The following is a 17,665-nucleotide window of genomic DNA, read 5'->3' on the forward strand; positions in this document are numbered from 1 at the left end:
ATGGTGATCATCATTTATTTATATTTTCATTAACGGATGAGGAAGTACTGTTCTTCTAAAGCCTAGTAGAACCACGTAGCCATGGTTTCCAACTGCACAAGCATCCCTTAGGTGAACAGCTCTTTTGAAGTGGTTTTGTTGGCAATTAAATGCAGTTATAGCCCTGACATGAAACTAAGCATTTGTACACCTGCTTTGAATACTTAAAATCTGTACCAGCAAGAGGGATCTAGAGGTAGAGGGGCACTCTACAGGGCTGTGCTGCAGGATTTTAATATAAATAATATTTAAATAATAACAACAACTAAGAAGTGCTCATAAACTCTTTTAATACCATTCCTAATAAAGGAGAAAAATGTTGAAGGTTTACTGCAAGCCAGCCACGTTTCTAGTGTCTTTAAAGCATTATCTTATTTAACCTTCATGGGAGCCATTGCTCTTGGAGGCCTTATAAAATATTCTGGGCTTTCTGTGCCCTGAAGAAAAACCATAGCCATGGGCTTCCATGGCAAAATAGGCCCAATCCTGATCCTTTTCCCGGTGATAAGATGCCCTCAGAAGCCAGGGCCAAGGCATATGCACAGTGAATTAGGGTGAACCTGCCTATACACTCTCATTCCCCTTACTTTTTTCTTTTCAGCTTTTACCTATTTTTAATTATAAAAGGAATGACTGTTTGCCATAGCAAATTTAACAAACATATATAAAATTAGAAGGAAAATCTCTCTCTCTTCTTAATTCCCTGTCCCTCTTCTCTTATGATTACTCTTCATGTATCTTAATGTATCGCTCTTAATGTATAGTTTTTATTTATTTATTTTTCTAGGTGAGGCAACCCTTGGTTGACCTCACAGATTGCAAAGATCTTGTCAGCTTACAATTCCTTATTTTTTAAATTTTTTTATTTTTTACGCCTCCAGCACCTGGACTTCCTAGGTGGTCTCGACCCTGCTTAGCTTCTGGGATCAGATGGGATCGGGCTGGATCCTTCTTAGCTTCTGGGATCAGATGGGATCGGGCTTGTTCGGGGTGGCATGGCCATAGACTAAATGTATAGTTTTTTTAACATATATATTTAAAAAAAATAACACATATGGGATCAACACTGCATGCTTTTTCATCTAATCTTTTTATGGCAGAATGTATATTTTATTCTGTGTAATAGTCCGTCGTATAACTAAATCACAGATTACTTATCTATCCCGTTATTGATAGGCATTTTAGTTTTTATTTTTACTCTAATGCAACAATGTTTTAATAAATATTCTTGATCATGTATTTCTATATGCTTGTTTAAAGTTTCTATAGGGTATATTCCTACAAGTGAGACTGCTGGGTCAAAGAGGAAGTACATTTAAGTTTCGACAAATAATGAGATTGCATTCTAGAAGACTGTATCAATTTACACTCCTACCAAGAGTATATGGGAGTGTTCATTTTTCCAAAACTCTACAACACTGGGTGTTATTCAAATTTTTTTTTTTTTTTTTTGCACATCTAATTAGGAAAAGAGCTACCTTTAAAATTGGTGCATATATAAACTTTAAAATTTAGTAAAGTTAAGCTTGGTTTCATATGTTTATTGGTTGTTTGTATATCTTCTGTGAATTGTTCCCCCTTCTTGTCCAAATTCTCTCCTCTCTGCCTTTCATCATCTCTTTTCACTCCCAGGATCCTAGGTACCCCCTTCTTCCCCTGCCCTTCAATAGAAGGAAATAATATAGAGAGGAAGAAGGGACCTAATGAAAGAAAGCAGGTCCTGAGGTGTTAGAGGCTAAAAGTGTTCCCAGTCAGGAGTTTTGCATTTTAGTAGAACCTGCCCAGAGTTGCCAGTGGTAACCTACAAAGACTGGATTGCTAACTGTGCCATTTCAGGCTTCAACAGGAAAAGTATTTTCAAGCAGAAAAATCTTCCTGGGACCCTCATGTTATAATGAATCAATGCTTTCTTTGTCTATCACCTGGAGGCTTTCTCCTGTTAGGTGATAAGGGCAACTGCTTGGGACTTAGTGTCACAAACCCCTTGACTAAGTAGTCACACTTCTACATGTTAATTTAAGGAATTAATCAGAAATGCAGATAAAAAGTTAGGTATATAATGTTTGTCCTATCATTGCTTATTGGATAAGAAACTGGAAACTATTGAAAATGTCCAACAAGAGTGAAAAATACAATTCAGTAGAGCCATCTGATTAAACACTATGCAGCATTTTAAAATGATGCTAGAAGTGCACTGAATGTCATTGAAAATTATTTTAATGTTATATTAAATATATATGCTAAGAAAAAAGAAACAGAAATAAATATGTCAAAAACCCAATAAGAAATTATATTTAGGTGACAGAAATATGAACTGAACTTTTGGGCATATTTCAATTTTGAGAGTGTGCAAATATTACTGTTATGATAAGAAAAATTATTTTTATGTGCAGATAGTTTAAAAAGTAGTTTATGGTATTATTCTCACAAAGTATTCCTTTTTAACCTGGAAATCATTGAGAAATAAACCCAACCTGACCCTGCCAAGGTTTGTTTCTCATACTTAAGGAACTTGGCCACCAAACCCATCCTATTCCTGAGCACTCAGAGCAGGCAGTAGCTTCCACCACCCCCATCAGTGACTTCCCAGCTTCTAATACCCTGGGTCCCAGTTTTAGGCCTCAAGTGTTGTTTCTGCATCTCCTAGCTTTACTCCTACACCTTCATTCTTATCTGATTCTTCTGTTAAGTTTCTCTACCTCCTTCTCTCTCTTTTTTTTTTAATATATTAATTACTGTGTTGCTCCATTAACTTTAGAAAGGTTAAACTAAATGTATCTGCATAATACATTAATTGCGATTGATTACAGCATTTGTAAGTATTTCTATAATTTATTTTAAAGGTAGGCATCAGGCCTTTGGTCAGACTCTTCTTATACCATTTAAACTGCTTTTTGTGCAGTGCTTATTCGCTAAGAAAAGTATCATATCTCAGAGCCCTATGTTTGAACTGTAAAGCCTCTCGTAATTTTCCAGTGGCCTCAGTGGAGATTTAATATCAAGAATTGTGATGGGCCTTTGAAGACTATCACTCTCAGAGATGCTTAATGCACTGATGCATATTTTTCATTCATTCACTTATTCAGAAATAACTTATTGAGAGTCTAGGGTGTGCTAGTCATTGTGCTAAATGCTGGGAGAATTGTGGATTGAAAATACATCTTTGTTGGAAAAGCTTGCATTCTGGAAGAAGAGGTAGACAAGTTTATAACTAGTTGCCATACTGGTTACTGGGTGCCCTGACAGGCAGAAAACAAGGAAACAGAAGGAACTGATCTAGGGAAGTTTCCAGAGGGACACTGGAGCTAAGTCTTAAAAGATGTATATTGTGATGTTTGTATAACTCTGTAAATATACTACAATTCATTGACTTGTACACTTAAAATGAGTAAAAAGTGAACTTTACAGTATGTAAATTAGATCTCAATAAAGCTGTTAAAGAAAGAAAAGAGGTATAGAACGAGGTCAAATACACAAGAAGGGGAAGAACATCCTGGTTAGAGAGATGAGTGTGGGCAAATACCCGGAGATATAAAATAGCTAGACAAGTTAGGAAGACTGCTGGTCCTTGGGTGTGGCTAGAATATAGGGTAGAGATGGATGGTTCAAGTCTCCAAAGAGATTTAAGCAACAGAATCACAGGAACAATTTCATCTTCATGCAATGGTATGAACACAGAGTCCCAATGACTTTCTAGGAATCTTCTAATTTTTTGACTGAAGGCCCCTTTCTCTGCCAAATCTAAGTTGGGGAAGAAGCGTACAGAGAAAGAAGAACCCAGATGCCCAAGAAGTAGGACAACAAAACAATTTTCTAGAAGTCCTTTGGGCTATCTCACTGCCTCTAGGAAGATTTCAGTTAAATTAACCCAGACAGAGGAATCTGTTTTGTTCTTAAAGTTTCCTAGAGAAGCAGGTTCCAAGTGGGACAGGTTTTTTGGCTAAGATAAAGCGTTCTTCTAAGGCCCATTGCAAATCCAACCACCTATGGAAAGCCCACAGGAAGCTGAATGTCCTTCCTGCATTCCGGCAGAATGACCTGTCTGTGCTGGTCTACCGATACGAGGCACTGACGCGAGGCTCTTATTTACTCAGTTACCCAGCCCAGAAGGTCCAGAAGAGGGAAAGGTCACTTACATGGTGCCTGGTGATCGGGACCTCCAGGACAATGGCAATGATAGTTCCACTGAGCGTGTGGGGAAGGGTTGGGAGGCAGCATCTGTGCACACGCTGGATACCTCTGAGGTTCAAACGGATGGAACTCCCTGGACCTGAGAGGTCTGGGGAGGTCCTGGGGGTAACACACAGAAGTGAGGGGCAGGGGCCTTTCCAGCTGCCTGATGCCCAGGACGTCCTGGGGCTGGGAATCATACCCTGTGTCTATCGTAGGCAGATCTGGAGCTGCTCGGTTCCTGTGGGGCTGGAGCCGTTGCACAGTTTCTTGGCTACTGCCTGAGGAGTCTGCTGAGTCATTAGGTGAACCTTGGTCCGATTTGTCTGAGTCATGGCCAGTGTCAGGAGAAGCTGCTGAGAGCTGAGATCCCAGCCATTGAATACGTTTTTCCATAAGTGAAAACTGGTGCTGTGCGGGGAGGGCCCCAATCACAGACTCAGGCTGAGGCTTGTTGGCTGCAGAGGAGCCTGGGGGAAAATCTCTGCCCGGGTCCGGGTGTCTCCTCCAGAAGCTGTCTTCACTCTCCTCCAGGACTTTACTGCGCAGGCAGATGACCTGCTGGGACACAGGCTGCTGGTGATTTGAGAGTTTCAGGCGTGGATGAACATGAGAAAAGTCTCCTGAGGAATGGTAAGGGGTTTGGGGAGCAGACAAGCTGTTGGGTGCCATGTTCCTTATATTTGGAGCAGGCGGTTCTGGTTCCTTTTCCAGGGAATATTCTGGGATTGCTTTCAGTAACTGACTTGAGTATGGTTCTGATTCATCAACCTCCACAGGAATGCTTCGGTTCATTCTAGTTTCTGGAACAAGAGAAAACATGCCACAGCCTAAGAAGACAGATCATTTCTTGGAGTCCCCATTTTATGACCTTAAGGGACCTCGTGCAAGATATGGTTTAAATTAACTGTAGTGTGACACCAACATGTTTGCAGAGCCCCCAGTCACATAAAGTTGTTTACTTATCCTCCAGGCAAAGACATTCGTGCTTATTAAGATATTTTTATCTAGAAGGCAATTCAAAGAATGTGACTGGACTATCATGTGGTAGACAGCACAAGGGGAAGACACATGAAAATCATCGGCCAGCTATTGAAGATAGAGAAATTATCACGATGTGGGCTGCTTCTTGTGTGCTTATAAATGTATTAAGCATATGTGGAGGAAACATAAGACACTGCTACGTTGGTTGCCCTCGAAGATGGAATTAAGCTGGGGGAGAGAAGTGAGATGGAGCGTTTTCAGCTTTTAAACTTTTAAAATTTTGCTCTGCGTGACTATTGCCTAATAAAAAAAGGAAGGAAGGAAGGAAGGAAGGAAGGAAGGAAAAAGAAAAGAAAAGAAAAGGAAAGGAAAGAAAAGAAAAACGAAAAGAAAAGAAAAGAAAAGAAAAAAGAAAAAACAAACAAAAACGGAGCTGGTAGTAATTTAAAGTTTCCAGGGTCTTAAAGGGATTAAATGTTAAAGATCTAGTACATAATGGGTGCTCAATAAATGGCAGTTGAATTTATTAATCATCTATGTGGAAATGGTTGGGGAATGTGAAGGGATTTGCATATGCAAGTCATTGACACCACACAACATAGAAAGAAAGAAAGAAAGAAAGAAAGAAAGAAAGAAAGAAAGAAAGAAAGGAAAAAGAAAGCCTGACTTTAAAAGCACTGAAAAAAAGGTCACAGTGACATTCTGCGCTCAAAAACTGCAGGTTGTTTAGAGGACTTAATTTCCTCTGGCGCTTTGCCTGCAATGAAGGTAGCCATGACCATCTGGGTTGTGATATACCGGCTAAACTAGCAAGGTTTGTTAAACTAGCCTTAAGCCTACAGAGCCTTTAGCCCACAGTCCAGGTAATATTAGTTTTATCTGTAAAAATAGAACTCTTAATCAACATGACACAATGAGAGAGAAAATCAGCCCCCGCTTATCATTAGTTGAGATGATGCCCCAGGACACCTAGGCTCCAGGGGAAGGAGGACAGCGCAGGAGTGACTGGAGGCCTGCAGAAGGCTCTGGAGCAGCTCTTAGTGGGAGGGAAGGAGGGAGTGAAAAAGAAAAAAATCTCAGAGGTTTGTTCGATGCAGGCCTTGTACATAGCATACTTCAAATACCACACAGAGAAAGGAGTGGGGCCAGCGGTGGTGGAGTTTTAAATTCACATTTTGGATCCATGTAGAATTTCAACCAGAACATTTACTGAGAACTTGCTGTGCCTAAAATCATGATATATATCAATGATTGTTCTAAGACAAGTTTTGAGAAACGTGAATTCACCTTCTTTGGAGCCGTGTATCCAACCCAATGACAATATGACAGCGTGTGCTTTAAAATGCTCCCCCTCGGAACAGAGGTAGGGCCAGTGGTTTCCTCCAAATTTACCTTCACTGCCTACAGGGGGATACCTCCATGTGCCTCTCCACCGCCTGCCAAATAAATGCTCTTTCATACTCCTCTTACCTGCACTTGGTAACAAACTGACTCATTGCTGCAAACAGACTTTGTACTATTCTCTAGCACAACAGAAAACGCCAGCTTCTAATCCCCCCGCTGGCTCTCTCTCCCTTTCTAAGTCTCCCCTTCGGCTGCTGTCTCCCTTCCAGGCCGCTGTCCAGGCTGTTGTTCCTTTCCCCCTTGGCTCTTCAGAAGAGACCTCATCACCTAAAGTGATAAGACCCTGTAAAAATGAACAGGAACCTACCCCAAACACAAATATTTCAACTATTATTTTTAAATACTCACCATGGTTTTCTTTTGTTTATTACGGTTTTTTTTTTTTTTACAGCTATGAAATTGGATATGCCATACAACATGCTCTTCAGCTGGTCAGGAAACAAAAGTATTTTCTGAAGGGCTGGCTGAGTGTTGTATAACCTTCTGCGAGCATCTGTGGGCCCCCAGCTGAATGCGAGGGCAAAGAGAGGCATCAAGGGAGCCAACTAGTGAGAGGACTAAAGTCCGTCCACTCTTATGTGATTCACTTTCATTGCCCACACTTCAGAGACCACTGTTTACATTCTTCCTGGGTTTTCAAAGGCGAATACCTTAGAAATGCTTCCCTAAACAATAGCAAAAAGGCTGCAAATTCTACTCTTCCAGCTGAGGAGCCTTCAGGGGCTCGAAGGAAGCTAATAAAAAAGATGATGTGCTAAGGAGATATCTGAAGTCCGTCTTATGGTGGGAATTCTACAGTTAAAACTGGTCTGAAAAGGAACAAAGGGCCCCTGGGATGGTAGTAAATAAACCTGGGGTGGCAAGGAACAACCTCTCAGGAAAGCTATGGGATTAGCAATCCTTCAAAAACAAAATGGACCCTGATTTTTAAAAATATGTCGCTATCAAATAGTCAATCAGCAAATAATTACTGAACCCTGCTATGTGTCCAACTCTATGCTGTGAATCCTCCTTCTGAGGCATGGGCTTAATTTTAAAAACTTTTATAATAGGTAATACCTACACGTGATACCAAATTCAAGAGTACAAAATGATATAGAGTAAAAGGAAATAAAAATTAATTCTAAAGATATGTCAAATGTCATTCCTATCTTCAAGTTGCATATGATCCAGATTGAGAGAGAAAACTACTAGAGGAAAGGCTCTACCTCAGGGCCTTTGCACTTCCTGTCCCTGCTTCTTGGAACACTCTTGCCCCACATTGCTGCATGGCTTTCTCCCTTTCTCCTTCAGGTTTTTATTCAGCGTCACTCTCTCTGTGAGTTCTCCCCGGTCACTGTCTCTAAAAGTTTTACATACCTCTCTTACTCCCTGTCTCTCTTCCCTGCTTTATTGTCCTCTCTAGTAGTTACCATCATCTTATACATCATCATACTACAATATGTATATTATAAATACAAATATCTGATACAGTGTTTATTGTCTTCCCTTCCCTCCTGCCCCAGAATTTAAACTTCACAAAGGTATGATTTCACAGCTATATTCTCAGCACCTAGAATTGTACCTGGAGCATAGTAAGTGCTTAATAAATATTGGTTAAATGAATAAATGCTTGATGCCTAGTTCAGAGAGGGGACAGATCCGTGTAGCTGGCAGGATCACTGATAGTGAGAATGTTAGGCTCCATGAGGGGTAGCAGGGAGTATTTGGTGGACCAAATCCTCAGAGTTCTTAAAATTGTACTACAAGGGTATTCTTCTCCCTTCTTCTCTTTCTTCCTCTCAAATATTTAAGTGCCCACTCAGTGTCAGGCCCCAAGGTGGGCCTGGGCCATGCCTAAGAGGTCCTGCCCATAGGCAGAGTTGACCATGACCCTCACTTGCTAAATGAAGGCGATTCTACCACCCAGTGTGATGAGAACATCTGCTACTCTGCTCCAGATGGGGAGGCAGCTGGTCTAGTCATGTATCCTCAGAGGTTTGCCCAGAACAGCAGAGGGCGGGGTATGCCTGCAGCTACCATGTGGGCCCTTCCCAGCCCTAAACCCTCCTGAGGGTGTCACAGAGAACAATTACACAAAAATGCCACATCAGAGGGCTATGGACAGATTAATGGGTTGTGTTGAAAATGGCAGTTTTATTTTTCGGTCTTTAATGTCAATATTGTAAGAATACTACACATTAAAAAAAAAATCACTTAGTATCTCGCCACCCCTAACTATTTCTGTTGTCCCCTGTTTTATTCCAGAATGTCTCTATATGATGTCCACGTGGTTGTAACCCTGGCATTGCCTGTGCTCCAGTCCCTAACAAGAGTGGCACTTGGATTAAAATGGAAAAAACCCTGTTTCCAACGATGACCTAGAAGAGAAGGCTCTGACCCCTAAGGGGAACAGAAGGCCTGCCAGCCAGGACCCTGTGAGCACCAATGCTGGCAGCGCCCTGGACAGTCTCGGGCTCAATAGCATGAAATCAGGAAGCCCAGGAGCAGCTGAGGCCTGCCAGGCCTGGTGGACAGTGGCCACGTCTGCCTCACCATGGCAAATCCCTGGGGAGAGGCTGGAGGATGAGGAGACCCACGGGAGCTTCTGGATCAGAATCCCACTCTGAAGCCCACAATACAGATGCTTGGGACCCACACACAGAGATTCTGAGGTGGAAACAGGACTCCTGTGAATTTTTATTTGGGTCCCATTGGTAAACAGGTTCTCTCATACCTTGCCAAGGGGAGTGTAATCTGTACAATTCGTCAGTAATCATCAGAATTTGAAAAGTTTATGCCCTCTGACCTAGCAATTTCACCTCTAAGAACTTCCTCTATAGAGATGTGTGTATATGGTGTGAAGTGAAGAGGCATGAAGATAGGCAGTGCCCCGATGTTTATAACAGCGAAGGCCAGAAAAAAGCCGCGTGTCTAAAAAAGTTCTGATTTTTCAAGCTGTGGTCCAGCTGCCCAATGGATACTCTATATCTTTTAAAAAAGGAAGTGCTGTGTGAACTGATGTGGAACTATCTCCAAGATTTATTGTGAAGTTTAAACAAGAGCAGAATTGCATATGCTGCCCTTTGTACCATCTAAGATTGTACAGGCACACGCCATCTCTTCAGAAACCCAGAACAGCAGTGGCCTCTGAAAGGGAACTGGATCCAGGGGTGGGAGGGGGACTTGCTTTCCAGAGCATTTTACACCTTTTAAATCTTGTACCAACTGCCTATGTATCTGCTTAAAAGATAAAAAAAAAAAAAAAGGAAAGGAACTAATCGGGGGATCACTTCATACATTACATAAATGTCTAACCACTATTCTATACACCTGAAACTAATATAAAATAATAACAATAAAAAAAGGAAAAGCTCCACTAGTGATTCTGATGTTCAAAGATTAAGAACTGATGTGAATGAGGCACTTCTAAGACCACCCAGGAGAGTGAACATGTGCCTTAAAATACAAAAGACCATTCAGCAGAGGGTGAGAATATTTGCAGGGTGGCGGGGAGGAGGTGTGGGGAGTGGGGAGGGCACAAGCTAAGAACCAGGGCTAGTCCCGAGTACACACAACTAGACAAAAAGTTGTGACTGTGGTTCTGACTCACTCCAATCTGACCCAAGAGACGCTAGTTTTCCTTCTCTGGAATCTCACTGCCCTTTGGGCTGTGAGCTGTGGTTCTACTTCTCGGATTCTGACTGCATCTTTCTTCAAATCTCTGTCAGTTTTCTCTGCCTAAGTCTTCTTTGGCTTCTTTTCTGCCTCATCAGCCATGAGACCTTTCTCTTAGCTCCTCCACTCTACCCAGGGCAGCCCGGTTTTGCAGATAAGATCTTAAGATGGCAGCAGTTTTGATAACCCATGTGACAATGCTCTCTGGTGTCCCATTCAGAGAACTTCCTATTCTCTCTCTCTTCCTCTCTCTCTTCCTGCACACAGCTGTCACTCAAACCCCCTCTCCCCCACCCAGCTGCCTCCAACTCTTTGCTCATGTCTGTTTCCAGCACCCTTTTTCTTCTCTAGCACACCCTGCCTTAAATTATTCGTTTCTTGAAACAGTCTATTAGTCTTTGCAACACTACCTTTCTGATCTCACCGTTCTTCAAAAAGCTTCTTTTCTTCCTATCAAACCCACCTTCCTTACTGCATGTCCTTGAGACCTTTTGGCCTGTGTGGGAAACAAGTTCAAGTGGCACACATTAACGGGGCACATGTTAACAGATCTAATGTCCACACAGTTGACTGTGGCTGCTGCCTTCCAGATTGGGCTCACCCTGAATCAACATATATTTCTAGGATGGGGGGAAATATGCTGTATTTAAATGCACAGGCTCTACATTTAAACCCCCTGGGTTTAAATGCATGGTTAGATGTGTGACCTTGAGAAAATTACTTAACTTCTCTGAGCTTCACTTTTCTCATTTGTCAAATGGGGACAATAACAACACTTACACCCTAGGCTTATTATGAGGATAAAAAAAGAAGATGTAAATAAAATGCTGACTGTAGTGCCTGGACCATATCAAGCTCTCAAAAACAAACAAACAAACAAACAAAACAAAAAAGCTAAAAAACAAGACTAATTTGTTATTATTTTATAACAAGGGATTCGGCTTTGGAACTCTTTTTCTGGACTGTGGTCACTGTTTTTATACCTGGTCGCTAACACTGTTATGTGAACCTAGTGTTTGGAGACCACATCTTTTTTCACCAATGTGTATTTCTTGCATATTCGGTACAGGTCATCTCATTTGGTCCTTAAAACAAGCTGTGCTATAGATGGGGCACATGATATCACTTCACCATTCCTATTTCACAGACTTTGACACATACAATAGCATTTCCAAAGTCATAGCCGAATCCAACCTGTAGATCTCCTAACTCTTTCTATTAAAAGCACATAGATTGGGTATTGGCAAACTTTTTTTGTAAAGGTCCAGATAGTAAATGGTTCACGCTTTGTGGACCCACATAAAGTCTCTGTCTCATATTCTGCTTTTTCTGTTTGTTTATAAACAACCCTTTAAAAATATAAAAACCATTCAGCAACGCGAAGGTACAAAAAGAGATCATGGCCACCTTTGGCCCAAGGGTTGTAGTTTACCTACTTGCCGATAAATCAAAATATAAATCTAATGAAATGGATGTACTTAAGAAATCTTACTCTTTGTTAGTAATAATTGTTTATATTTATTGAATGTTTACTATGCATCATATATTGTTCTAAGTGTTCTGCATGTATTAACTTACTTCATTCTCACAGCCACTTTATTTGATAGGTACTATTGTCAGCCCCATTTTACAGTTGGGGAAACTGAGGTACAGGGATGTTAAGTTGTGACTTTCCCAAGGTCACAAGGCCAGTAAGTAGCATAGATGGGATTCAAATCCAAGCAGTTCAGCGCTGGAGCCCTGCACTTAACCATTTGTGTCTGGGTTGGGAGCATTGAGTTATACAACTATTTGTGGGGGATAAAGGGTTGGGAGGAGTTGAGTAACCTCTAGAAGCTTCTGGCATAAATATGTCTTAGAACCATTCTCCTTGAAGCTAAGGAGGCGTGGATGTAGGCCACCTGTGTTGTATAAAAAATTGCCAGCCTGGAAACCTATGGTGGCTTTCCTTCATACATGACAATAGAGGATATGGATGGGACGGTAGAGGCATCTTGATTTGAAGAAAGCACTTGATTGGATCTCATTAAATTTTAATCATAAACTGAATTCAAAGTAAATTGAAAACTGGTTGACAGAGCACAAACAAATGGTGATGATAAATGGTGATGCATCTAGAGAGGGGATATCTTCCAGAGGACGCCTCTGAGGCAAGGACGGATGGGATTTAATGAAGGTGTTACGTCCCTGGAAGAAGACAGATAGCAGAGCAAGAAACAGAGGACGGGCAGGAGTGAGCAGCCTGAGTAATTAATAAACCACATTACCAGCTTCGAGCAATCAAGGCTTGCTGCTGTTCACCAACTGCTTGGAGTTTTTAAAAGCATTCTTTAGGTCAACAAAAGGGTGGAAGAGTCTTAGACACACAGCATGAATATTTCAGGTGGACATTATAGATAAATACATAAATTTATAGCTAGGAAGTTCCTCAGATCCAATTTGGATCAGATACTTTCAATTACAGATTCTCAAGGTCTCGCTTTATCCCTCAGGGAGTAGTTTTTTCATGTGTCTAAAAGTCATGGATTAAAAAAAAAAATCTTTAAACTTATTAATGTTCTTTGTTTACTGCCCAAATGCGTGCAAACTTTCACATCGGTTTGCTTAGTGGAAGTTGGTCTTGAGTGAACTGTTTGGCTCAGGGTCAAATTCCAGCGAATAAATACTTTCAAGTTTACTTGCAGAATTTCCCAGAGCATTTCTTCCATTTGGTTTGCCAGAGGATTGGAGGCAGTGGTGAGCCCTGGAGACAAGCGAGCATTTACTGGCCCTTCTTCATGCCCTGCGTGGGACGGCTCAGGTCAGGCCAGAGGCAGTACAGCGTGACCTGACCTGATTTGAAGAAGTCCACTCTGGAGGCCATGGACCAACGGGAACACAATGACTCTGCCACGATGGAAGTTGGCAATAAACACTTAGAGAACAACCGCAGAACAGCTCATGGGTTGTTTATGTGTTTGTTTGCTTATTTCAGATAAGATTTCTCTACATACACATTTGTGATTCTTAATTCAGTCCAGGCTCCTGAGTGAAGGAGAGGAAGGGACAGACAGGAAAAATCAGGAGAGAAAGAGGAAGGAATAGAAAAGGAAGAAAGGAGACTGGACGAAGGAAGCAAGGAAAGTGAAAAAATCATGAAGGAAATTTTAAAAATGTTGCTCTTTATTGGTGTAGTAGAGAGGCTTATTTAAATTGTGATTTTTTAAATGTATTCCTGGCTGTGAGCCGTTGAAAGGAAAGGGAAAGAATGAATCCAGGTAAAAGACAAGAGAGTTAGGGGTAAGCTGGTCATCCAGGAAGAGTCTGAGCAAGCTTCACAGAGGAGGAAGAGAGTTCAGAGATGGTGGGAGACCTGGTGACTCTGGGAGGGGAAGAAGGAAAAACGCTGGAATCCTGAGTGCAGGAAAACAATGAGACAGAGAAGAGCCAAGTTTCCATTATTACTGAGGTAGCTGCCAAGACCTGAGCCAGCGTAGGTCTGCAAGATGGAAGAAAGGGGGACATTGGTGCTGGGGGCTCCAATTAGTCCCAAATAACTTGATTTCAGCTTCTTTATCAGGGAACCGAGCCAAACAAGCACAGCTCTCAGGGTCACAAGGTGGATAAAAGCCCACCCTCCTCCGCTGACCAGTTTATAGCTTCTGGTCTCCAGGAAGGTCTGTGTACAAATCTACACACACACACACACACACACACACACACACACACACACGCACACACAGTGAACTGAGCAGTCAGACGTGGAAACACATGTAGGCTAGTAGGAGGCCTGCTGGGCAAGAGATGCAAAGAATGTCGGAGAGAGAAAGGACAGCCTGGGTTTCATGAACTAAAAATATCTTGGGGACAATGTGCTGGGAAGAAACAAGAGAGGCCCAAGGGGAGAGCTTCTTGATTCCAATCCTCGGAAGCTTTCTCACTGAAGGACTGCAGGATTGTTTTGATAAGGAAATATAATCAAACATTAGGGGTCATTTCATCAGATCTGAAAGGAATTTAAAGTTTAATGTGCCTCATCTGTGTTCTTTTCTGCATCAGTTGCCTTCAATCTATATATGTTTTAAAAGATTAATCTAAAATTGCCAACACCAGAAAAGTGATTTGAATTAGGGGTATTTCTCAGATTTCGAATCCACAATGTGTAAAACATAGATTTAATTTAGACAAACTACTCACATAATCTATCTTTCTGAGTGCCCGTTAAAGGATGCCCACAAATATGACTGCCTGCTCCTCTTCTTTTTATTCTCACAGCATTTAAAAGTTACTAACTCCTTAATCCTAAGAGAAGCAGGCTTTAACATTTTCTCTTTGCACCCTCCAGAAATGAGTATCCTTGAGTTAAGAATCTTCTCCTCAACATGCTGGTTTACTGCCCAGACTTCACTCCCAGTTAGCCCACCCCATGCAATGAACAGAGCTAAGTTAATGCATGGTCCGTCTCATGATGCTCCATCATGGAATGACTTGGAGTTGCGATACCAGATTAAGAATGACGGTGGGTGGTCTTTCTGGATCAAAACTAGGCTGGCAGCCATACGACAGCCTGATTTCAGATAATGGTGCGTCATTATTTAAAAATAAAAAAATCAGTAACTCATCACAGGTGAAACAGCTTGCAGTTCCTGACCTCTCACTCCTGGCTCTCTAAAAACATGCTGAGGACCATACCAGGGCCTTGATAGTCTAGGAACAGTTTAGTGATATCGAAAGCCCTGAGTCAGCCCATCCCAGTCAGCCAGGGCCTGTTTGAACTGTACTGAGAGTAATTGTCCCAAAGAAATAAACAACAACAACAACAACAACAAGTAGTGGTTTGGAAAAGGTTAAAGATTCTGTGTGTTCACTAGCTAAGAATGTGTCCAACCATAATCATCACCCTTACATGGTATCAGGATGTGCTTCACAACTTCCTTTCACCTCCCATGAACAGCCCCACATGCAGTTATTAGTCTACTGAGGAGTGGTTTCCAGCTCTAGCTAAGAAACACAGCCTTCTGGAATCGAGCTTGTCTGCCAGTTCTCTGGCCTGCCTTGACTCTGTGGGCAACTGCACAGCACAGTTCTTCCTGCATAACACAAATGGGACATGAACTAATTCAAGAAACCTCTCCTGTTTTCTCTTATTTAGCTAGAGCCGATAATAACCCCTACATTCCAGGCAGCCCTCCCACAGAGGCATGTGGCTGCCCAGTCTCCCTCAGCCTTTCTCTCAGACTACTGGTTTACCTTTTGCCTTGAGAGATTAGTGAAACAGAAATCAGAGTAGCTTATGTGAAAGGATCCTGAGCACCTATGAGGTGTTCGATAGTATTCTGGGGGCTATGGGGTAGAAAAGGATTAAGAAACAAAGTCCTTTCCCCCCAGGGACTAACCATCTAGTAGCAGGAGGCAAAATTAATATATTTGAAAAATCAGTAAACAAAACAAGTCTTCTAAAGACCTCCCATTACAGCTCTCCTCTGGGACTCCTATACCCTAGCCTTATTTTGTCAGAAGGGAATTTAGACAAAATCGAGTTAGTTCACCACCCCCACCCCTCACCCCCACACGTTTGATCGATGAAGAAATCCAGGCCTAGGTGAATTGCCTAAGTCTCAGAGCCGACAAGAAGTGGAGTGAGAACTTAAAGCCAAGTTTCTCATCTTCTTTTTTATTAAATATTTAGTCTCTCTCTCTTTTTTTTTTTTTTTTTTTTTGCTCATTAAAAATATCCCCGCATTGTAACAGACTGTCTTGAACTTGGAAGACACATGAAGCTTGATTAGCTTCTAAGATAAAGTAATAGCACTTCTCCCTTGTTTTCCCTAAAGACTCTGTCCGGTGCCAGCAAATGTCTGGGTTGCTTGGAGGGGCGTAGGGCTGCTGGAGAGAGTCCAAGAAAGCAGCCCAGAGCCAGCACAGAGCTGAGCTGAACTTCCTGGCCCAAAAATGTGGCGTTGATTTTTTCCCTGGATGAAACAGGAATCAAGAAAACTTGGGAGTTGGCCTTCCATCTCTGTCACTGACATGTCCTGGGGCTCGAAGCCAGTTTCCTAGTCTTTGCCATCCCTGCCTCCCTCCTTGGAGAAATGGGACTTGTATTCTTAATCAAAACTTGTGGAGACGCTAAGTACTCAAACAAATGGTTCCCAGGCAGCTCCGAACCATGCCCTGTGTGTGTGCCTTCACTCCTCGAAGAGTTAATCTCAGCTCCTCTGTCTGAAATACTAAACCACCAACATTTTCTTGCAGCAGAAACTTAACTGTCATTTTCTCAGCCCGAGTTGGTCTCTACACGCACAAGTTAAAGGCGGGAGAGGGAGGTGGAGGAAAGTAAGGCAGGACGTTTCAGCAAAGGAGAAAGCAGATGTCTTGAAAATGGATCAGTGGTTAGGAAGTAAGGCTAAGCAGGAGACAAGTCTGAACAACTTACCTTAGAACCACCACGACAAACCGGGCCACAGGGTGGTCACACTCTCTCCTGCCTGTGGCACTCCACCGGCCGCCCTTCACCCTCTCCAGGCCCAGGTAAGCAGTAGAACAGGCTCTGAAGCAGGAAGTGGAAGTTGTATGCAAATTTCTACGGAGACTAAGAAGCCTCCGCTCAGCAATCTCCCTGTGGGCAGTGAATCAACAGCTGAGAAGTCACTTTATTTCTTAAAACAGAAACCTCCTTCATTCAACAGAAAAGGCCACTGACCAATTAGGCTGTATTTTTGTTTCACCACCCAGCTAAGTAAGTGCCGAGGAATGTCCCTTCTGCCCAGGACCTTGGCATTAACACAGTACCCTAGCATGAGAGGCGCCTGGGGAGGGGATTGAACTTGGCTGTTAAGATTGGTTATTCATTAGCAGCTCCAAAGAAGGAGATGGGGGACAGATAGTGGAGATGAGTAGAAAATAATAGGTTCTTAATATTTCTAACTGCTTAAAACATTTGCTGCCCTTAACCCATCCCCCTGTGAGCGTGCACACATACATACACACACTCACACATATACACATATACACATACATACACACTTACACATACACACATACATATATACATACACACACCTACACACATACACATATACACATGCATGCACATACACACATATATATGCATAATACACACACATACACACATACACATATATATACATACACATACATACACACATATACATGTATACATATACACATATACGCTTATACATCATCCTCTGAATTTTTCAAGATCTCGTTTATTTTCTCCCCCTCCTTTCTCCTAGTTTAATCAGTAGCCTACAGAATTTATTGCTGAAGGAGATGCTGGAGATGGGATAACTGGGGCGGTGGAGGGTAATGGGAGCTGTGGGGTCTGGAGCTCTGGAGTCAGAGGGCCCTGGGTGCAAGCTCAGTTTTGCCACTGACCAGCTAGTCACCACATCTGGGTCCTGGGCAG

The 17,665-nt window shown here is 42.2% G+C and overlaps 1 protein-coding gene across 2 annotated transcripts in view; it reads right to left on the reverse strand.

Annotated features, from left to right (window-relative positions):
• Positions 1 to 16,961, reverse strand: part of TRAF3IP2 (TRAF3 interacting protein 2) — a 39,368-nt gene extending 22,407 nt beyond the window's left edge. The window contains exons 1-2 of one of the 2 annotated variants that reach the window (XM_015600072.2): positions 16,670 to 16,961; positions 4,176 to 5,012 (exon numbers count right to left, since the gene is read on the reverse strand). In XM_015600072.2, the coding sequence (XP_015455558.1) occupies positions 4,176 to 5,004 (829 nt within the window). In that variant the 5' untranslated portion in view covers positions 5,005 to 5,012; positions 16,670 to 16,961. The remainder of the gene's footprint in view (positions 1 to 4,175; positions 5,013 to 16,669) is intronic. The other variant, XM_006926078.2, reaches the window with a different exon arrangement.
• Between the last annotated feature and the right edge of the window lie 704 nt (positions 16,962 to 17,665).

Source organism: Pteropus alecto, unplaced genomic scaffold (genome assembly GCF_000325575.1).
Source record: "Pteropus alecto unplaced genomic scaffold, ASM32557v1 scaffold79, whole genome shotgun sequence".
Classification (NCBI taxonomy): domain Eukaryota; kingdom Metazoa; phylum Chordata; class Mammalia; order Chiroptera; family Pteropodidae; genus Pteropus; species Pteropus alecto.